This window comes from Dunckerocampus dactyliophorus, chromosome 2 (genome assembly GCF_027744805.1).
Source record: "Dunckerocampus dactyliophorus isolate RoL2022-P2 chromosome 2, RoL_Ddac_1.1, whole genome shotgun sequence".
Classification (NCBI taxonomy): domain Eukaryota; kingdom Metazoa; phylum Chordata; class Actinopteri; order Syngnathiformes; family Syngnathidae; genus Dunckerocampus; species Dunckerocampus dactyliophorus.
The window spans coordinates 10,125,888-10,140,937 of NC_072820.1; the positions used below are offsets into that span (position 1 = coordinate 10,125,888).

Sequence of the window (15,050 nt, forward strand, 5' to 3'; positions counted from 1 at the left end):
ACTAGAAATACATGTTTTGTGTTACCATTTTTGGCTTTCTGGAACAGATTAATTGGATTTACAGTATTTTTTTCGGGGAAAAAACTGATTCGGTCATGGTCCGTTTTGGTTACAGTCGAATCTTCTGGACCAAATTAATGACGCTAACCAAAGGTCCCACTGTATTTCATAATACACAGTATACCAGAAGACCAATCCACGGACCACAACTTTGTTCAAGAGCAATAAAAGTATAATACAGTTTATACCAGTATAAAATCCCCCACAAAGACCCAAACACCTCGAAAATGTGGTATCGATCATTGACTGCCCTGCGTGGCAATATGGGGCTTTTCAATAAATTATTGGATTAAAGTAGCTGGAACAAGACCTTCACATTTTCTTTAGGTGAATTAGTGTAATCATCGCATCATGCTTCTGATACAGTCTAAAGTATTTTCCAAAAAGGAAGAAAAACAGGTAAATGCCTGGCACTTTCTACTTAATTCCCACAAATTCCATGTGCATGAAACTAGAAGAAAGTTGAAAATAGTTCCCTTGCAGCCTGAAAAAGCTGGTTTGCATCATTTTAGCTCTCCCCACTCACTTTCACCTTAATACCTCCACTTCCCTGCATAAATGTGTTATTACAGTATCATTACAGGGCCCATTTACCGGGACTTAGGTTTTGTGTTCTGGGGCTTGTGCAGGACTCATTATATCATTAAGTCATTATGAGCCAGGACAGAGAGAAAATAATACCCATAATAGGAGCTAAACTGGGCACTACTTAAGTCTATAGTCTCATCCTGCCTGCCTTCCGGCCTATTTACCTGTCTGCCAGTGAATCTGCATGTGTGATGTGTTGCATGTTCCTGTATCACATTATCCCCAAAAAGGCGAGTGGGAATAAAACCATCCAAAATGGACTTACCCCAGAGTTAGGATATGCCGTCCAGCCCAGTTCAGCTGTGGCCACTCGAGTGTCCATCACGGTTTCTGCATCAAAGAGAGAAAAATTGGGTTTAGGTGGGGAGTCAGAGCGAGAGAAGCTATTCTGAGCATCATTCAACAGAGCTGAACTGCATTCAGGCACCAGTGATCACTTGACACTATCATTGAAGAACAGAGAATAGAAGGATCCTTTGCAGCGTTTCATTCGTCTCGGCTAGACTCCAGTAAGAAAACAAAACAAAAAAAAACAAAACATGGAAACAAAGTCTTAACGCTCTGCTGGAAGGCATTTCTGTCATACTCTTTCATTCTGTTAACAGAAAGGGTTTGGTAATGTGTTCTCTATGACTGCTTAACAATTAGGAAAGTATGCCTGTTTGATTTTGACTATGGAAATAGAAGAAAATCATACAGTTATTGGTAGTTGACTGCATTGTGTTGTCTGGACTACAAATCTTATTGTAAGTCCCAATAAGTCAAATGTGCCGTCTCGCTCCGAATAGAATATAATTATCCCTCTTTTTTAAGACCTGATTTTGGTAGGGATTCTCTGATCGATCGGTCAGTATTAGTATCGTCCGATTTCCGTAAAAAACGTGGCTTTCAAAGCCGATCACAAAAAATGGTGTTCTCTCAGCTCTCTCCTTATTTACAGCAGTACACAGAAGCACAAGTCTTAGTTGTGTCTTGCCTTGTCTTATATGGCTTACTTACTCATGTTATGTCAACTATATCGAGTAATACGAGTATAAAGGTGACTATAGGGATGTTAGTTCATGTCTAGAGGGCTCTAATAATGTTAGAGTGTATTTAGAAGATTGTCAACAGTTTTTCTATGCTCTTACTATGAAAATATTTGATTTATAAAAAAGGGCTCCCTCATGGAAATTCACGTATTAAGATTGCGTCTGGAAACAATTAACAGTGATAAATGAGGAATAACTATAAATCTGATATTCAGGTAAAGATGGCAGTATTCTGTTCAAAGGATAACAACATACCTTACGGGATACAGCTCAAGATTTTGGTCACAGGCAATAACAACACTCTTTGTAGTCGCTATGGATTAAGTCGTGACGTAGTCTAGAAAAAAACATTCCAAAACAGCAGTATTAGAACCAGCTATGGCATTGTACATAAAATTCTGGAAATTGGGATTGAGGACCAGACCCCGAATTCCATCCACTATTTTCTCCCGCTCCCAGAAAAACTGGAGCCTATCATAGCTGAATGTGGTCAAAAGGTAGATTGCACCCTGGACTGCTCGCCAATCACTCACAGGGCTAATTCTTCATCCTGCCAAAATACTTTGGACAATGTTATGCCTCTAACTTTGCGCTGACGGCACAGTTGGATTAAGGGACCAAATGTCTATCTGGATGAATGCCAAAAAAATCGTAAAGACAGAAGGTCTACCCAGAAGAAGGGAAGTTGTTACTGCAAAGAGATCACTGACTCCATATTTTGATTTCCTGCAGTTCAATACTGATTGTTCGTGTAAAACACAAGGAAGACGTCCAATATACTTTTGTGGGGTTCAGAGAGGATTGTTATTGTTCTTCTTCAGTGTCTCACAATTACAGGAAGAGACCGATCCCATCCCCTAAGAACCACAAACCATTTCCGTGCATCACTTTGTCTCCTATCACGTAAAACACGCAAGCTTGACAAAAAAGGAAAAAATGACAACATACCCAGAGGAGATACAACTTTACGGGTGGAAAAGTCCCAAACCATAGCTTCCCTTTTGCATTGTTCCTCAGTGACACACAGTAGATAAATTTGTTGAAAAAGAGATGTTTACTGGCTCAGTATTGATTAATAGCTGTTCTTTTGGCTCATGTGAGCTCCAGAAAGAAGCAAAATCCTCTCCTACACCATTCACTCACACATATTTATGGAGTGACGGACATGTTGGCCTTAGCAGTGTGATTTGTGGAGCCATAATTTAGCTTAGCCTTTTTCTGGCCCAAACCTTCCATCTTTTTGAGAGTTGACCAGGGGACATTTCACATTTTCCATATCTCTTTCCAACAACCTAAATGTACTTAGTTGTGTTGGGAGACAGATAGGTGAAAGGTATTTCTGGGTGATCATCTACAGGATGTCAGTGGAGTGTTGCTGACTTGGATGCAATCCATTTAGCACAGCAAACAGTTGGCTAGCAACACCCACACGTGTTGTTGATGAGGGAGATGAATTGCAAGCTGCAGACTCTCAGTCGCTCATTCAAGGAGACGTTCCAGCCCTTTAGCGCCCACCTTTTTTGCCTTTTACTCTCAGTGAAGCGTGCCCCCGCAGATGTCGCTTTTTTAAGAAGCGCTGTGATTTATAAATTATTCCAAAGGAAGCTTGTCATCTGTACTTCAAGTGTTTGGTTTGATTAAAAAAAAAAGCATACCGCAGATGAATGACAAGCCACCAGCAACCTCAATCTACTCTTTTTGGGTGGAAACCATCCGCAGACATGATACCAATTAGCCGACTGCAACACACACAAATACACACATTCACTCGCTGACTCCGAGAGCAGGTTTCAATGCACATCCACAGTGACAGCCTTGTTCACGCCTAGCTTCCATCCCCATTTTCCTTAAAACGAGACTATTCCAACAGCTTCAGCCCTGCCATGCTTTGCCGTCAGCTGGGGAGGCCCTGTAGAAGTGAAGCGTGAAACCAGCCAACGTTGTGGGGGCTGCCAACAACTTTCTCTGGGGAAATCACACGCGATTTAGTCAAATCACACGGGCACTTGCAGGGCTGTTTCCTTTTGGAAGAAGGAAATAGGAGAAAAAAAGGCACAGGATGGTAAAGGGGGAGACAAAGGGGTCAAATGCTCTTGGGAGAAGTGTCTCCTGACCTAATGCCTTCTGTTGAGAGTAGCAAAATGGAGTATTGTAAGTGGTTATTTGTGACAGGGCGGGACTCATACACCTGTCCTCTTGCTATTGGGATTTATCCCTTGTGTGTGGGAATGAGAGCTAAAAATGAGTCATTATGTGGACTGTTAATCATGATTGGCGGTTCCCAACTGGTAACGCTCCAACTTTCAGAAGCAATGATTACAAATTAGGGCTCTCAATCAATCAAAATATTTAATGGTGATTAATCAGTTTTTTTGTCCACAGTTAACTTGCAATTAATCACAATTTATTGCAGATCGAAATAAGTTTTTATCTATACTAAGTGTACCTTTGAAAGATCATTTTAAAGTTGTTAATAAGTCTATCAACATGGAGACTGAATAATACGTTTGCTTTATGCAATTTTTTTTTTTTTTATTAAACTTTCGGATTTTTTAAACAACTCCACACAAAATGGACCTCAATGTGTAAAAAAACTAACACAATGTACAACAAGCAGACATTGGCAAGGTAAACTGTCCATAACTCACATATTCTCTTCAAGCAAGTAATCTCACAAAATATAACTGTGACTAACTGACTAACTGACTAACTAAGGTTTACAAAAACACCCACCAGCTAAGTGAAATGAAGCCGGGTATTAGAAAAATGAATATTGACAACTTACAAAAAATAGAGGGCTCAAGAACAGTCAGTAGTTTACAGAACTAGGACTCCGCCCATTTACTGTAGTGCAGTCAAGCTATACCTTTTACTTCACTTCCAAACACTCTTTTACAGAAACATACGCTCACACAAGCACTCTTTTATACACACTTTATCATACTTTTCTTGGTCTGGCAAATTCAACAGCTTGGAAGTATGACACAACATGCAAGTTTTATTTTGTCCTCTTTGACAAACACAGCAGTTCAAGCACAAACGTTAATAAAAATAAATAAATAATGCTAATAAATTCCCTCGCCAGCCTTTACTGTCTACCAAATAGCTGTTTGTTGGCTATGCCTGGCGGTAACTAGCAGCCCGTAACCCAAATGTTAGCTCGCAGCCAAGAGACGGCTTATAAATAAAAAAAAAAAAACAGTTAGTTTATACCACTGTATAAATGACAATTAAAAAAATACTTGAAGTGCTCCAGCTGCAGTTGTAACACGGACCTTGTTTTTGATTGGGTTTTTTCAACTAACAGTGTGCGACTATAAACGTGAGTAACCTGGTTATTTCTCATATGCTGTTTGACCACAATATTGTATTGTGTTGTGTGCCTTAAGCATCCAGCCGCCGAGCTGGTCACTAACTGCTGAGCTAAGTTAGCTTCGTCAGCATTGCCACCAATTCATTATATTGTTAGCATGCTATTTGAATGTGTTTAGTGTACTGCAGATAGCTGAGATGTTACGTTGCTGTGCATATAGGGAGGGGCGGTCGCTGTGTGTGACCGGCCAATCACGGAGCGTGAAGAGTGAAAACATAATGAGGATTTTCCGTCACGATTACGGATAACGACGAGCTGTACTCGTTTCATGCATACAATGAGCATCGGACTCATCCCTACTGTTGACTGAGTTGACAGCGATTTTCCCATCCCACTACAGCTAACACTTAATCAATTAAGTCATTGTTAAATTTTCTCATGGGTGATGAAATCCCAATCAGGTACCCAGACTGCAATGTCACATTTTACTGAGACGTTCACAAGACTAAGACACACCAATTATGGGACCCTCACGTTTCAAGGGTAGCCCAGAATCCCGCATTCTGCTATGTCAGCTCTGCCGGCCATCCGCATTAAATTCAAAACAGCCAGTTTAGAAAAAAAAAGAGGTATTAATAAAGAAAGCTAAAGGCTGACTTGGCAAGCGCTGCTCATAAATCTATTGGAAAACAATAGCTTGTAGGTGTCAGACTAGTCGTCTTGAGATGGATTCAAAGACCTGCATGGCTGCAGGATGTACCATTGCAGTTGCAAGCAGTGTTGCAGAATATTAGCTATAGTAAATCATGTGATGAATGTGGTTTTGCTTGTCAGAAACAAAAAGCAGGCTCCAGCATGATCAAGACACACCCAACGTATGATGACCCAAGCTAAGACAGCCCACCTCCTCCTCATTAGGGGCTCATGATGGATCGATACCTAATAGTGAGCAGTTTCTACAGATGGCAAGAGGTGGGGGCAACGATAGAGCGAGAGAGACTGCATTAAACATTGATGGGGACCCTGTGGTCGCAATCGATAAAGCAGCTCTCTCTTCACACAATTACATGTCAGCAAGCAGTGGTATGATACATCACATGGTTACATATTGCAAAGACATTCATGAAATGGGAGCACAAAGAAACCAGAACAGCAGGAACGAATGGTGCAATTGTTCCACGTTGTTTGAGCTTCAAATGTACTGTCTTTGCAGTTTGCAAATGAGCCTGACAACATGTTTGTGTAATACAAGCCTTTTGTGGCCCTGCTTGTATGATTGTATGGCTGCCGGTCGATAGAACATGTGCTGAGGCGCCTCTCTGAAGCCTCCTCAGTCAATAAGGCGGACAATTCTCCACAGATTTCCCTTTGCATCCCATAACACTTCTTTTCCATTCATCTATCCTCTGACATGCACCACCACCACCACTCAAGGATGCTGGCACACTTTGTAATTCAATGAGACAATCACGTCCAGATGCCAAACGCGAAGCTAAGAGGACCCTCGCTTTGTGATTGGAGTAACAAACTGAAATAAGATCTGTGGGCCTCGAGGAACGTTATTTCAGAAGACTTGTATCCTCTTTGGATGTGGAATCACGACGGGAAGACAAAGAGAGGGTGAGAGTGACAGTGTTGGAGGGGAAAAAAGAAAAGCGGGAGAATTGAGCAGGGCTGAAATGAGCACTTAACAGTGATGAAGCCTCATGGTGGCAGAGCGTGCTGAGCCTGCCATCTTAATACGAGGCTGAAAACAAAGTGGCAACACACAAGACTGAAAGCTGCTGTGTCTCCCAAACTAATCAGCCTGGCACTCAAGGGGCGTTCTGAATAATAAAAAAGGAGAATTCCTGACAACATTAGCTAAATAAATTGATTGACGCAAATACATACAAATAGGATGAGCCTAAAAATTGATTAAAAGGAAAACTGCGTTTTTTTTTTAAATTGTGCCCATCCTCCACACTCTGTATGTGAGACAAAAACACACATCCTTCCGTTTTCTGTGTTCTCAAACTAGCAGTTTTTCCACCAACAATGCAGATAATGGGGATTCACCTATTTTGCCGTTAAAGCCCGCTAAAAAAAACATTAAAAAATGCTCCATTTACATGCGGTGACCTGCATATTAACCAAGCTATAGTGACACTGTTATTGTAGGAGGAACTACTTTTATTACTTTACTACATGAATACAGCATGGACTGTATATAAAACGTTGTTGGATGTTTTTGTGTGTTTTTTAGAGTGCATTATAGGCAGAAAAGGTGAATCCACGTTACCTGCATTATTAGTGAAAAACTGCGAGCGTGAGCCGGCTATCTGGAGCTCATTAATATTAATGAGAAGCCATATAGTAATACAGTCGTCCCTTGCCACAGTTGGAATTTTGTATCTTCACTCTATCACAGGTTTTCAAAAATATATCAGTTAATAAATCATGCTGTTTCGTGGTTGAATGCGGCCTAAAATTTTTTGCACGTATTGTTTGCCTAAATTTCAAGTAGGGATGAGCGAGTACAACACTATCTGTATCTGTGACCAACGCGACAAGAGCCGTTTTCAACTCTCTTGCCAAATGCACCGCACACTCCTCTCTGTGGCTGTAGGGAATCTGTAGGGGCGGCCGCTGTGTGTGACTGGCCAATCACTGCGCGTGAAGAGTGAATACATAAGTAGTTACTCAAAGAGGATTTTCCTTCATCACGATTACGCATAATGACGAGCAGCAGTACTCGTTTTATGCTCGTACTCGGCAAAAATGCATTATCCGTAACGGACAGATGTACTCGTCGAAAACAAGTATCCGGCTCATGCCTAATTTCAAGCATATAAGGCATTAAGAAGACACATTCGAATTGTGATATGCAGTATCTACACTGGTCACTACGTGTCAGTAGGTGAAACCAAACTTCATCACCAGAAAAACAGGCTTTTATTGCAGGTTTAATTATAACCACAATAATTCATTCATTCATTCAATTCAATTCAATCATAATAATAAAATTCATAATAATAACATGGGCTATTAAAACTCAACTCTGAACCCCCAACATCACTCCCTGTCCACATGTCCGGAACATATTTATTGCAAAACAGGAGCATGAGTTTTATGTATGTCTTAAACGGCTTATTGATTATATTTGATTATATAAACTATAATGAGTAATAAGAGAGTTATATTGACTATATTGGTGTTATTTCTTGTCCAGAGAGCTCTAATCAGAAGGTCGAAAACATGTTCTCTATGCTCTAACTAGGAAAATATAAGAATCCTTTGCGGAAATTCACTTATCACTGTCGGGTGTGGAACCAACTAACTGTAATAAACAAAGCATTACTGTACTGTTGTACAAAAGTACAAAAAAAAATACAAGTTGTTAATTCATCAAATAATTGATGTTAAAAAAAAAAATATTAATGGATGTTGGGTCAGAAGCTGTATTTTGAAACCAATTTTAATCCATATCAAATCCAGACTGTGCACTTCTATATGGAACCAACCATATTCAAACACTTCAGTGCCAAATGTGTTGTTTTATGCGGTATCTTACATAAAAAATTATTAAACTGTATGAAGCCTAGCCTTCTTTTATTATTTTACTATACATATTATGCATGTTGTGCTTTGAGCACCCACTTCAGTTAGCAAATACAGTTTCTTGCCCTTTCAAGGTGTCATGCTGCGAGCTGCTTCGGGGTAAAAAGAATATAAAAGAGGTGATAGTGCTGACTTCTCAGTCACCGTCTACAAAAGAGAAGAGGATCCCTGTAAAATCAAATGTGAGACTTATTTCATTTATCACCACACAGGGACTGTGTCACTCATCCTCAAGGTTTTAAATGGAGGAACACAGTACAGGCAATAGGAAATACAAAAGGGAAATATGTTACTTCCATGTCTCTCTGAAGACAAAGATGACAACGTGGCTGATTTGAAAATTGAACTGGAAACAATCTGCCATCTTGAGTGACATTAGAAACATGTGAGGGACACACATTACTGTAGAACTGCTCTGGGCAGAGTGAAAATAACATTTTCAGCATGAAGAAAGGCCAGAGACAGGAAGAATACAAGGAAGAGTGGGGGAGGTGCCATGAAATAAGTGGCAGATGTTATGAAAATGAATATACATGCAAGATCTGCAGAAACTGATGAAATTAGGCGATAATTTCATCACAGCAAGGTGACATTCTCTCAGTAGGACACATCTGGTACGCCATGTCACAAAAACGTAAATGATTCCACCTTGCAACATTATTCCCTTGTGGTGTGTAACTCAGTTGCTGATTGGATGTAAGAAAAATCCACATCACGTGAGCCTAAACAAAACACAAATATTTCAATAAATCATATTATCCGTCAAGATATTGTATTGATACACCAGCACCGGATATTGATACCATCAGACGTACAAGTATGTGCATATGTGCAGCGGGAAATAGTGCCTTTGGTTGCCATTGCTTTAACATTGAGTCAAGACAAAAGCTGTGATCAACCCATGGACCTTGGCAAGTACAACCGTACTAGAAAATATATAATAACTTAGGCTGTGACATTTGCTTTAAAAGTCAACAGAGCAGCCTTTTACTTTATCTTTTTGACAATCAAAAAGCCCAGGGAAGGAAATCAAGTGTCATTTCATGTGGGCCTCACTACACACGCCACACTACAAATTGCATGTACACAGTGATTCCAGGCCAAAATGAACATATTTCAGATTTCAACGAAATTTCATCTGAAGATAGATATTGAAGTGAATTTATATCTTACATAACTTTTATTTTGTGCAGAATCTCCGATCCATGAGTTTGAATGGCTTAAAGTTGGACTTAACTTTTGATGTGACTCAATGTGGTGCAACACTATACAGTATACATATAAAGTATATAAGTATAAATCCAAAGCGTGGCGATGACATCACAGGCAGACTGAATCGAGTGTAGTGTCCGAGGTGTAGGGCTTTAAGAGTCACTCTTTACAGGACAAAAACTCACAAACTTGTGTTCTTTGGAGAGGACATGTCGGCTCCAACCAACCACACTGTAACCCTTGGTGCCCCACTCCACAGGCATGAATAATCAACTTACGTCAAATCAAACTGTAACACAAGTTTAACGTCTTTATTCTTAAAAGTGCTAAAAAACACACATCCATAAAGCCTACCATGCTTAAATCCAATGTTTCATTTTCTAGTATCGATTCAATCGATTGATTACCTTTTAGAAACAATGTTAGATTGATATATCTCGTCCTGCATGGAAACTGCATGTAGCTGGAGCATCGGAATATAAATCAATGTATCGATCAATCGATACACCCCTAGTGCATTATGATGAATATATATATTCATATTTAATACACATAACAGTTTGAGTTGATGATGAACTATAAAGATACATTTTTCCTAAACAGTGATTGATGCGCATGGGGAAAATCACATGGGTAAACCATGAATTAAAATCTTCATAATAAACCACATTGATATTATGATTCGCAAAATGTTTGACAATATTGTAGCTGGGCACAACAAGTCTCAACCCCAGTCTGAATCAAATCCTGCCAAAGGACAAAACAGGAAATTGCAACAGTTTTAAAGGCACTGTTGATACTGATGTGTTCACTTGTACGACACGTGGCAGCTGTTCACTCAGATCGAGCTGTGACATTTGTGTTACAAGACCTGCATCGCTAACAAGACCGGTCTTTTCAATCTAATAGTGGTCAGCACTGTAACACAAAAACAGCACACAGGCATTACCGGCATGTGTCTGTCTTTCTTTCACTCCCTATCCTGTTCAAGGGAGTAAAGCACATCATTTGCATTCATTAACATTACATTAGCAGAAGAAGTGATCTTTAGAAAGCAGGCTGCTGGAGAGTGTCATCTTTAATTCATCATATCCCCAACATTCACCCACCCTCTGGCACCCCTGTTACAGTCACCCTCCCCTCCCCCCTCTTAGGTCCCTCACTCATCCACCCCATCTCCTTTTCTTCCACCTCACCCGAGTGCATCATTTTGTTCTTTTCCATGCACGTTTCCTCGCTTTCAGGAGAAAAACTCAGTCCTTCACAGTCATCATTTTTCATTGGTCTCTCTTGTTTTTTTTTTTTTATGCCTTCGCTCTTTCACTTATCTTTGCTGAACTGCCTCTTGTCAAACTGAAGGCTTTGATTTTTCGCATGCCATCAATTCTGGATATAATTGCAAAAAAATGTGGAATTCCCAACATCTTCTCTGTAATGTTTTGCTTGTGTGGTCACTACTTGGAATATCACTACCCAGTCGTTTATTTCTCTTCCCCTTGCCATAGAATGGAAAATAAACACAGCATGCAAGTGTTCATATATGGTTACACACAATCTCTGCAGTGTGTTTGCAAGCAGCTCAAGGCTTTCACTGCACCTCCGTGCTAATATACATTCAATATCCTGCTGGGAAAGAGCTAAAACGTATCATTATTCTTACTAGTAGTTTTTGTAATATTAGCAAGAATGGATTTGCATTATTTCTTATGGGAAAAATGTATTCGGTTTTCATGGGTTTTCGGTTTTACATGAAGTTACATGACTATTGCTTAACATCATACTGAAAATAAGCGCACGACAATGATTAGTCGGTTCAAATTCTCCTAAATCAGGTTTGGGGTTACACTAGAAGGCAGTCAACTCAGAACCATCACTGTCGGTTGTTGTTTTCACCTCTAACTACAGTCTACACAGGCAACACCTATCCTACCCAATCTGAAACTGAGCATAGACATCCAGTGCTATTGATTGATTGAATAAGCAATGTAGCAGGACACACCTGGGAAACCAAAAATATCTCTCAGTCACATGCTGACATAAAAAAATGGGTGTTCTAAGTTGTGCATCTGATCCAGATGTAAAAAATAAATAAATAAAAGGAGTTAGCCTCACTGTTCGAATACCTCTGGGGACACTGTAGTCTCTGTTTAAGTGGTAAACGGTCTTTCGCTTTTCCACCTCCAAGGCACTCAAAGCGCTTTGACACTGCTAGCACATCTACCTACTGATGATGCAGCATCAGGAACAACTGGGGGTTCAGTATCTTGTCCAAGGAGACTTCGACACGATCATGGGAGGATGGAGGATCAAACCTGCAACCTTCATTTTGGGAGACGACCACTCTACCACCTGAGCCATGCCGCCCCCACACAGTGTCGTGGCAAGCGGAACAAGAGGTAAATGTTCTTTTAATTGTGCTCATTAAAGACAACTGGCATGATTCACTGTATTGTTGTTCTGAGTTTCATCTCGCTTGATTCAAGCCTAGATAGAGCAATAATCACTGTTTCCAGGGGAATAGCCGGATATGTGTGCTGGGTCACTGAAAATTGGCTATTCGAATCGAATACAGGACACTCAGCCATTTTTCAGAATTCTTTGTTCAGAATCCTGCAAAACAGTCCACAAGTTTCTTGTTCTTATCCACAAGTATGTTTCCTAATTCACAGTTCATGCAAATGGCCGATCTGACAATGTTCACAATGGATGGTAGCCACATTCCAATAATTGCATCAGATAAATATCCACCACACCACTACAACCGCAAAGGATATCGTTCAGCTGCTCAGCAAAATGACTTTTATGGGATGTGTGTGTGTGGGCTTTCCAGGGAGAGTGCTTTATACAAGAGAGTGCGTCAGTCACATTTTGTGGAAGGCTTTAAGTAACCGAGCCTTTCCCAAACCTTTTGGGACACAGGCAAATTGACCTTTGAACAACACAAGTACAAGTACAGACTGAGCAGTGCACAATGCGTTGTGGAAAAGGCTTCTGTCTAAACCCAACTTTTCAAGGCAGACTGCCGCCCGGCTGAGTCTTGATTCTGTTAGAGGGAAGTCGTTCATCATTACACTTGGCTCAAGGTTTCTTGGGGTTTGAGGTAAAAATCTACCATCTCCCTCACTTAATTGCTCTTCTTTTGAGAGAGAGAAGAGGTGCTAAAACAATGTGTTTTGAAGTTCCAAATTTTCATTGTGTCATAAACAAACAAAAAAAAAAACCTTCCCGTGGAAATGATGGCATCTCCGACCCGTCCCTAGCTAGATGAACCTGTCCCATGTATACGCCCACCACTTCATGGAATACAGCTTTGTAAAAAAAAAAAAAAGCAAAGACCTTTATTGTATTTGGAAAGTGTGGTCCCAAACCTAACTTGTGGAACAAACTGAAATAGCGAAGGCTATATCAACCACTGACAAATTAGTAGTAGCAATAACCCACTGGCTTCCTCCAACCATCACAATTGTCATTACTGCTTGGCCTGCCTGTCTGCTTTCAAGAAACGTGGCAATTTGCTGCTCCAAAATGAGGCAATTACATCTCTTAACAGGGCGCTCACCTCACAAAACGTCTTTTAGACAGAGAGAGACTCCTCCCCCATCATGTATGGGACAACACTTTGGCTGCATTCCCAGTCAGCCAACCACACTCACCCCCCGTCACTTTTGTCGGGTTGCAACTGCCATGCCCACCCACTCTCCTGTCCAGCCAAAGAAAACATAAGCAGAAATGTGATCACATTTAATGACGCCGCTAAAAAGAATTCCCCTGTCGTTGCCTACAAATGTATGTATTGACAAGAAACATAAGGACCTCAGTAGTACTATTATACTTTACAGTATGCCTGTGCCAAGAATGGCTTCCAAATTAGGAAAATGGGACACGATGCTCTGAGGACGGGGATGGAAAAGGCATTGAGGAAAGGAAAATATCTCCAGAAGTCAATCAACTCCAGGTTTGACATTTTCTAAACTTCTCCCATCAAGTTGGTCCATCAGCGATTCTATGGCCCGGAGACACAAGGGGACTGACGGAGACAAGCCTTCAAGTGGAGGTCGCACTGGGGATTGTATGATACTGACATTTAGCAGTCGAAACAATAGTTAATGCGCTCTCTGGATGAACTGGTTTTCAGGAAGAGCAGGAAATAGTGCTTAGTGCACAAAATGTTCTCACTCAATGACAATCCCCTGCAGTCTAATTAGGATATTAGATGTAGTGATTCATTGATGTACAGTTTGTCACAGGTTGTATCATCTATGAGGAGTTTGAGCAATGACTCAGAGTTAAGAAACAACTGTCAAGAAGCTAAGAAATATTGTTTATCTGTTAATTCACTGATATTAAAAGAAATATTTAAAAAGCAGTATCCGTTTTTTTTAACATCTCTTGAAAAAGAGATGTCTTATATCGGGCTCAATATGATAATAAAAAAAAAAGAGCAAGTACAGTACAAATACATAAGAGTGGTCATTAATCCGTTCTTAAATGTCAGAGTAAAACCGAAAACCCATGAAAACCGAATACATTTTTCCCATAAGAAATAATGCAAATCCATTTAACTGGCCGAGTTACTGTAATGTATCTCCCTTAAACCGTTCCCTCTGCAACTTGTGTTAACTAAGAACCTTTACATTGCAATCTTTTGCCACAAGTTATTTCTTGAACTCAAGAGTGTGTCTCTCACCTTCTTTATCAAAGTTCTGGCAGTTTTTTTGGCCCCATGGTGGTATATTTTTCAGCAGCACCCAATAAAATGGACAGGCTGTCTGAAAGCATATTCATTTAACATTCACAAATACTTTGTGCTTGAACACATCATCAGCATAGGCCGCACAGTGATTGAAAAGAGGAAGAAAGGAGACAGACGCAGAGCATGAACAAATAAACCACATACACACACATAATGATGATCAGAGGATTTCCACAATCCATTCTTCTCGCAGAGTCACCAATATGTTGATGCTGTGTTTGGGCACTCAATTTTGCAGAATGATATGCGCGCAAATGGAAGAGTTTGTTAGGCGCACTGTTTGGCCGTATGATAACTGAGACTGCACAAAAAACGGGACTTATTTTTGGCAATTGAAAATTCAATCCTATGAAAACCGGGGGAATAGAAAAGCAAAGTAGCCCTGCACTGCATTTTCACAGTTTTACATTTGCCTCAAATGACAGGTAGCAATATAAAATAAAGCATGCGTCAGACGCAGTTAAGATAGATTACATGGCCAAGATACATATAT

The 15,050-nt window shown here is 40.3% G+C and overlaps 1 protein-coding gene across 3 annotated transcripts in view; it reads right to left on the reverse strand.

The window, feature by feature from the left end:
* Window positions 1-15,050, reverse strand: part of LOC129176555 (ephrin type-B receptor 1-B) — a 210,154-nt gene that overhangs the window by 141,810 nt on the left and 53,294 nt on the right. For all 3 annotated transcript variants that reach the window (XM_054766697.1, XM_054766696.1, XM_054766698.1), the window contains exon 2: window positions 914-978. In XM_054766697.1, coding sequence (XP_054622672.1) covers window positions 914-978 — 65 coding nt within the window. The remainder of the gene's footprint in view (window positions 1-913; window positions 979-15,050) is intronic.